This window comes from Arachis ipaensis, chromosome B09 (assembly GCF_000816755.2).
Source record: "Arachis ipaensis cultivar K30076 chromosome B09, Araip1.1, whole genome shotgun sequence".
In the NCBI taxonomy this organism is placed as follows: domain Eukaryota; kingdom Viridiplantae; phylum Streptophyta; class Magnoliopsida; order Fabales; family Fabaceae; genus Arachis; species Arachis ipaensis.
The window spans coordinates 49,133,310-49,141,668 of NC_029793.2; the positions used below are offsets into that span (position 1 = coordinate 49,133,310).

Sequence of the window (8,359 nt, forward strand, 5' to 3'; positions counted from 1 at the left end):
GACATCCACTTCCGGGGCCCACTTGGTGTGTGCTTGGGCTGAGCATTGAAGCTTTCACGTGCATAGGCCATTCTTGGAGTTAAATGCCAGCTTGGGTGCCAGTTTTGGCATTTAACTCCAGTTCTGGTGCCAGTTCTAGCGTTTTACTCTAGAAAAGGGTCACTGGTGGGTGTTTAGACGCCAGTTTGGGCCATAAAATCTCGGGCAAAGAATAGACTATTATATATTTCTGGAAATCCCAAGATGTCTACTTTCCAACGCAATTAAGAGCGCACCAATTGGGCTTCTGTAGCTCCAGAAAATCCACTTCGAGTGCAGGAGGGTCAGACTCCAACAGCATCTGCAGTCCTTTCTCAGCCTCTGAATCAGATTTTTGCTCAGGTCCCTCAATTTCAGCCAGAAAATACCTGAAATTATAGAAAAATACACAAACTCATAGTAAAGTTTAGAAATGTGATTTTTGCGTAAAAACTAATAAAAATATAATAAAAAACAACTAAAACATACTAAAAACTATGTAAAAACAATGCCAAAAAGGGTATAAATTATCCGCTCATCAAAATGCATGGAGGAGCAGATACCAGCAGATATGGTAGTGAATGCAATCCTTGCAGATATGGTGGGTCATGTGAGCAATAATAAAGCATGTGATGAGATGATATATCATGTAGGGTCGTCGATGGCAAATCCAGTGAAATACCATGATCTGCGTGACTATGGATTCAGATATTTCAACGCAAAACCATGCTTAGACAAGGAGGGAAATGCCATAAGAGTTGGCAAGTTTATGGTATTGGAGAGCATGGCTAGCTTCCAGAGATACTTGTTCATTCGCTACTTGGTTCCATTAAAGGGGTTAGAGCTAGTGAACGTAGCATTTTGCCACTACTTTGAGGGAACCTATTTAGATATCAACAAGAAGATCTCTATTGTTAAGCATTTGGTTCAACTTTACAGGCCCTACTTGTTCTTCATTGGCATGTAAGTACCCGCAATATTGTTATATTTATTTCTTGCTTCTTATATATAAATATAATTTTTTATTTGATTTGGACACACAGATTTGATGACATCAACAGAGAGAAATTGCACATGGCAGCCAAGCAAGGTGGAGTAGATATGGATTTGTATTACTTCAACCATTATTTATTTTTTAGTAATAACTCATATACTTTCCTCTGTTTTATTTATGCCTTCAGTTACTTAATATTCTTTTTGTAATATTAGGTTCAACTTTACTCAGGGATGTACACATTGGGATTCCAAACAGTGGAGGTAAGTGCTATTTTGCTCTGTGTCTCAATGTAATTTTTTTCTCAATTTGGGGACATCTTGGTTGGTATTAAAAACTCACAATGCAAGGGCCGTGCCAGGGAAACTACGCTGGAGGAGCAGTCTTACAATAAAAGCAGAAGTGAAGTTTGTTAATGCTGAACAAGCAAAGGAGCTTGTAACAGTTGCTGGATATACTGTTTTAGATGTACGCGACAAAATTCAGTTTGAGAGAGCTCACATAAAATCCTGCTATCATGTGCCTCTCTTTGTTGAAAATCAAGACAATGATCCTAGTAAGGACTAAGGAGTTCATCCTTTCAGATTAATTTATTCATGAATTTTTTTTCTTTTGGCCGTCTTACTTCATGATATCATCTTTCTGTATACTACAACAAATATGGGTTTTAGCAACGCCAAATTTTGCAACGCCTTAAAACTGTTCTCTTAGATAGTTTTAGACAACGGTTTTTTATAGTGTTACTATTGAATTCAATTTTTTATTATTTTACAGCAACAAATTAAAACCGTTCTCTTTGACTATTTTAAAGAACGGTTTTATAACCGTTACCATGATTTGGTTTTAAGCAACGGTTTTTTGTTGTTGTTTAAATAATTGTACAAAAGAAACGCATAAAAACCGTTGTCAAAATGCTACACTTTAAAACCGTTCTATTAGATGGTCTTAGACAACGGTTTTTGCAGTGTTACTGTTGAAGGTCAATTTTTCATTACGTTATAGCAACAAAATAAAACCGTTCTCTTTGACTATTTTAAAGAACGGTTTTATAACCATTACAACAATTTTTTATCAAACAATAATTTTCTTATATTATTTAAATAATTATACAAATTTAAATAATTTTCTCTATAAATATTAAATTTTTAGAACACTCAAAATTATTGTTATAAATATATTACAAATATTATTTATAGAAGAAATAAATTTAAAATAAATTTATAACAATTTTATATTTTTGGTTTCATTCCCACTCTAAAATTTAAGATAATATTTTTTTAACATTTCAAAAAAATTTCAACAACCTCTCTTCAAAATAAAACATAGAGACTTGTTAATTTTTCCTTCCTCTATTAGCCCTAGCGCTCCATAACCGACACCACTCATCATTAGAGCCATCATCGAACAATGCCAAACTTGTAACAACCCAAATTTTTGGAAAATTAAATAATAATTTATTTATAATTTATCATATTTGTTGATAATTTTTGTAAGCCCCAGATTTTTAGAAAATAAATAATGAATTATTTATAATTATATATATGATTTTCTTTTTAGAAAGGTTATGAGACTTCATGTTTTAAATTAATTTGGTTTTATATAAATTTCAATTATAAATTAGATATTTTTAATTTACTAAAATTAATGATTTTTGCTTAATTAAAATTCAGAGTTTTAGTAATTGGAGATGAAAGAGAGTTTTGTATATAATTTAAATTGAAATAATTTAAAATTTTGATTAATATTATGAACTAAAAAAATTTATTTATTTATCTATAATTTTAAATTAAAGTATTTAATTACAAATAATTTGTAATTTGAAGAATAAAATAGTATTCTTAAAATTAATTATATTGATTAAAATGATTAAATTGAGTTTTAACTCAAAACTCTACTCAAATCCTAAATTCTCAATTCTAAACCCTAATTTCTAATTCATTAACCCTAACCCCTTTCTACCCAACCCACACACACATGTACCCCCCTACCACCTGTTCATTCTCCACTGAGCCACTTCACCCTTTCTCACCGCTACTCACTCACAGAACTCACCACACACCAAATAAACAAACATGCACAGACATATAAACATACATAGAGGGACAAAGAGATCTGAGAGTGAGAACCGAAGGGAGAAGAGGAGAGGAGGGGAAGCCGCACCTTGCCGCCGCTACTGTCCGTGAAGTCATCTTCATTACGGATCAGAACTGAGGCGAGAGAGGGGACCGCGATGGAGGAAGGAATCGCACCGCCCAGTCGCCGTCCATGGGGAGTCATCGCTGGCGTTGTCGCGAGGAGGAGAGGAGCTCGCGTCGGAGGAGAAGAGCCTTCGCGTTCTACCACCGCTGAGGGACCAGTCGCCGTTAAAACCGTCACTGCTGTTGTGTTCCGTCACCGCCACCACGTCGTGACCCCGTCGTCACCACCGAAGGCTCTAGCGCTGCCGCTACTTCTATGGCCGCCATCATCTGTTGCATGTGCGAAAGGAGAGAGGAGCCTTGAGAACAAGGAAAGGAGTCGTGTGAGGCTTGTGCCGAGAGGCAGAGGGCTGTTCAGCCGCCACCGCTGCTGCCATGATCACCGTTGCGGTTTCAAAAAAAAGGGGAATGCCGTCGAAGTACCTCTAATATGGTCTAGATCCCTTCCTCTAATTTGCTCTGTTTCCATTCTTGCTCTGCTGCTATTTCATTGGTTACCCTATTCTCGTTTTATTTTATTTTAGCCCTTATAGCTATGATTATTGATAATGTTACTGCTGTTGCTACTGCTGGGTCTAAGCCGCTGCTATTGTGAATTTAGAATAAGAGGGTTTGTCACGTTTAAATTCTGCGGTCTCGACTAATTGAGGTAGGGGATTTGTTTTAAAAATAAATGTTTTAAGTTATGAATGCCAATAAAATTAAACGAGTAACTGCAAATGGTTTATGGTTGCTTTGTGTGAATAATTGTTGGAATTGAGTTGAATCATGGCTGTAGTTGGTGATTGGTTTAATGATTTAATGTAGTGATTATTGACGATGTTGTGTATTTTAAAGTTATACTTGTTGCTAGTACTTGTTGATGATGATTTTGTGTATGGAATATTGCTATGGTTGCTGGAAATTCATTTGATGAATCAGAACATGAGATATGTTGTTATAGATGAGATGTTGAAGAATGGATGCTATGATAATATGGTTACGTTGCACCTATGATATGAAATTGTGATATATTGAATTAAGAGTTCTTGGACAACTTTGGTTAGTGAAAAGAAAGTTAGAATGTAGTTTTAGATGAATCCTAGGCTTGAATATAGGATTTGGTATGTGAGGTTGTTAGAAATACTTTGTGCAGAATTTCTGCAGAAATCTGCATAATTTGTAGCAGAACAAATGACTTTTTGTGAGCAGTCCAGACCAAATTTTTAGATGAAATTATTTTTTGTAAAACTTTAGTGTGTCTTGAAAATTCCATAAAAATTTCAGGGAATTTGGCCAAGTGGTTTGGAAGATATGATTTTTTGAAGTTTAGTGGTTGCTGTAGATTTTTCTGGTTTTTTGGTTCTGCAGTACCAACTTGCAGACGCTATAACTTTTAATTTAAACATAATTTTGAGTTGATTTCAAAAGGATTTTAAAGATCTATCAGTCTATTTTAAGTGAGTACAAGTTTTATGTTCATATCTATTTTTTAGACTTAGATAAGTCACTTGGAAGGTCAGTTGTTTGCTGAAAACTCTGAACTGATTTATGAAAACAGGGCTCCACTTCCAATTGATAATTAATTAATCAAATGAAGTGATATGAACCTGAAACTTGTAGATTTTGAAACTTAGGGATGTTGAATGTAATCTCACCAAAATTTAGAAGCAACGGATTAGAATTGAACTAAAAGCTAATAGCATAGAACTCGCACAAATAATATCATTTTGAATGTGTTTTACGCTAATCATGTTTACCTTTATTCATTTGAATCTAGTTTTACTAATGCAAGTAAAATTATTGGATAGATTCTTAACAAACAATAATGAGTTCTATCTAGAAAAATATAATTAAAGTGAATTCCACATTCTCAGATTCCCACAGTGCCAGGTTATTAAAGTGAATGCACATTCTTTATTCAGTAAATGGTTTTCTGAAAATGGCAAGTTGGTATGCATGTACAATAGTTATTAGAAGTACCAATGCTTTGTAGTTGATGAATTTATAATTTGTTATCACTTCAGAGGTTATTGATAGATGAAATGTTATTATGTTGTATTGTTGCACTGAATGCACAATTGTGTTTCCTTGTTGTTTAGGTTGCAAAACTTTTCCAAAAGATTCAAGAAATGGTAAAGAAGAAAGCAATCTAGTATTTATTTTGATTGGTGAGGCAGAACAAAATTTAACTTAATGCTATATGCTTGTCATGTGCTTTGGGTTAAGTGTGTGGTCATGCAGATGAAGTTGAAAGCCTTGCTGCGGCGAGGAAAGCTGCTATATCCGGTTCAGAACCTTTAGATTCTATTCGGGTATACCAATCTCTCTGGTCCTTCCTGGAGGAAAATACCCCTTTTCTTCCCCGCTATTCCTTTTTTTTCTTTCTTTTTTTAAATAGTGTGTGAGAAACCCTTATTTGTTGCGAAAACCCTTATTTGTTGTAGTAGGTACCATTGTAAAAAGGACTCTGCACAATAATTTCTCTGGGTTGTTCTTTGGTTTACCATTCACCAAGTCGAATCCATTTTTGTTATAAACCCAAGACTTTTCTTAAAGAGAACAAATGTTCACCCACTTGAACCAACTATGTGAATTAAGAGTTTACTTGTATAAATTATGTAGCCAACTTCTTGACACTTTTAGAAGCCTTGGCAAAAGAAACATTGTACATGTATAAATTTGCATAGTTTGATTTTTTGGTGTACCTGCATTGAGTTTTATTATGCTAATGCTAATATAAGCATTTGAAATTTTCATTCTACTTTGTTGTCAAGGTCTGCTGCAGCTGCAAATAAACTAGAGCAGGCCGGTTTCTCAAATGTAGCATGCATAACATCTGGCCTTCAAACTGTAAAACTAGGTTTAGCAATTCACTGACTTTTAAAACTAAATTTGTTGTTAAATAAAATTAAATTATTTTGTTAAGTGGTGAAATATTCCCATCCTATAGGTACATTTGATTCTATGGGATCCAAGGACTTGCAAGATGTCGAAAAAGCTGGTTTGGTGACAATCCAAGGGAAAATCTCAACTGTATTGGGAACAATTCTTGTTTGTAAGTTTTATTCTTTTAAAAAAAATTGTCTTTTTGTCACAATTTTGTGATACTTGTATTGAATTTACTTTGTGTTATGTTAATTTACTCCACAGATGCTGCTACTCATAAGAATCTGATGAGCATGGCCTTTGAGCATAACAACATTTATTGAGTATAAGCTCATCGATGAAGAGCAAACACTCATCTCTTATTACTATTGAGTTGAGCTTTGTTTTGGACAAACTTCTTGGCGTAAGTATTCTCCTTATTACAGTAAGTATTCTCCTTATTACAGTATTTGATAACATTAACCTTTAGGTTAATTAAATGCCAATTGATTAAACATCAACCTTTGGTTTTTTTTGTTCCAACTGGACAACATATGCTGAGCCCTAGGCAAAGAAGGCTGGAATTTAGATACTTGATCTGATCTAAACAGAGTGCAAACCTTTTTTTTTGTTTCCTCTTTCTAAATCACCTATTTGGGTTCTAGATAAATGATTTGACTTGACTCGGTTGTTTTCTTTCTGAAATAGGTCACATGCAAAGTGATCAATGTTAGATCCGGAGCTGAGCTTCCGGAAAAATGTCGAGAGCTAGCATTGCACTTTGAGACCCAAGGAACACCTATTATGATTGGTTAGTCAATGATATACTTTTATACTTCCATCTGTCATTCATCTACAACATTTTCCAAAATGATGGGCTTAAATTCAAAAGTATATATTTTTTCAGTTGCATATTTGCTTCAATGATTTTGTCTTTTGCTCTGTGATATTTTCAGAATGAGTTGCTCTTAACCCTCTAGCATCCAAATGCAGGTGGTGGTGTACTTGCATATACACTCTTGGGAGTGGATTACTATTTCGAAATAAATTCCCTCACCATCTTTGATTTCTTAAGATTCAATTGATTAGAATCGAGCTGAGAGTCCCCCAATATGGTTGGACCACCCAGAAGATCTTCTATCTCATGAACTTCCTCGTCAACACTCTACGCGCCCTCGTCTTTGGATTTCACTCCCAAGTCTTCCTCCTCCATCCCAAGGTGTTGATTTTGGTGCTCTTGGACCTTCCTGGCATCCTGTTTTTCTCTACTTGTACACTTCTAGTCCTTTTCTGGGCTGAAATTTATCGTCAGGTATGCCTCCCCCATTTCTTCACTGCGCTCTCTTTTACAATTACTCTTACAATCCATTCTAACTGACTCACTGAGCAGGCAAGGAGTTTGTCCACTTATAATTTCAGGCTTGTTTATATCTCTATCAATGCTGCCGTCTATTTCATCCAGGTAGTGTGCTTTCCTGCTACCTTTACTTCAATCACAAGCTACTAGACTAGTTAAGAATTTTAATTGCTTTGCAAAAATCCAATTATAGATTTCTACTATTTGAGTTATACTTGTATTTAGTTGCCACAAGAAGCATTTCAAGATGGCATAAGTTTCTCCCAGAGCTAAATAGAAGAAAACAAATTTCTCCTTTGATAGATGATATCGATTATCGCAATGATTAAAGCGTGATTTGGATTCAGGTTTGTATTTGGCTGTACCTCTGGATAGATCACAATAGTGTTATTGAGCTCGTTGGAAATATATTCATTGTAGGTTAGTTTTTAAAGCAAATATCAATTTGTATTTCATACCCACATTAAGAATGTGTTTTTGCCACCAGAATACAATATCTTGCTAAATGTGTGGCCTTTTCTCTTATGAGATTATTTTTCTTCTGTGCACCTGTGTCATTTATGGCTGCATTAGGGTTCCTTATATATGGAGGAAGGTGAGGCTTTTGCATTTGATTCAATCTAATACTCGATCCACACTATACAGGCACAGATGATCTGAAAAAGATCGTTAATGGTGGATGGTGTGGCTGGAAGAAAGCTGTTGATAGCAAGGGAAAGAATTTCTTCTTGCATGATAACTTTTATAATCTCCTTCTACCACAGAGGCCCAACATGGTTTGATAAGATCATTTTTATGGAGGGTAACAGTTTCTAGTTTGTACCAATTTTCTTGCAATGGAATGGTAGTTTTTCATGGTTGGAATTTGATCCTTCAACTATAATAGTTAATTTTTGTAATAATGATTCTTTTAAAGTTTTGTAGTTTAATATATTAGTGCTTTTG

General features: G+C 34.7%; 2 protein-coding genes across 23 annotated transcripts; both read left to right on the forward strand.

The window, feature by feature from the left end:
* LOC107615469 (fatty acyl-CoA reductase 3-like) lies at positions 566-1,579 on the forward strand. Its single transcript, XM_021111879.1, has 4 exons — positions 566-981; positions 1,062-1,108; positions 1,228-1,275; positions 1,374-1,579. Exons 1-4 carry the CDS (start codon positions 566-568, stop codon positions 1,577-1,579), a joined length of 717 nt encoding a protein of 238 aa, XP_020967538.1.
* LOC107618529 lies at positions 2,966-8,359 on the forward strand. Of its 22 annotated transcripts, XR_001615283.2 has the most exons (10): positions 2,968-3,643; positions 5,292-5,504; positions 5,967-6,052; positions 6,143-6,247; positions 6,343-6,481; positions 6,766-6,868; positions 7,051-7,369; positions 7,448-7,519; positions 7,762-7,834; positions 8,060-8,359. XR_001615283.2 is itself a non-coding variant. In XM_021110318.1 (8 exons), exons 1-4 carry the CDS (start codon positions 3,243-3,245, stop codon positions 6,399-6,401), a joined length of 651 nt encoding a protein of 216 aa, XP_020965977.1. In that variant the 5' UTR covers positions 2,969-3,242; the 3' UTR covers positions 6,402-6,481; positions 6,766-6,868; positions 7,051-7,519; positions 7,640-7,761; positions 8,060-8,345. The 22 variants fall into 22 exon arrangements, 12 of the variants coding, with proteins under 12 accessions (XP_020965973.1, XP_020965977.1, XP_020965975.1 ...); XR_002353222.1 differs by having other exon boundaries at positions 7,640-8,359; XR_002353220.1 differs by having other exon boundaries at positions 5,292-5,360; positions 5,434-5,504; positions 7,051-8,359.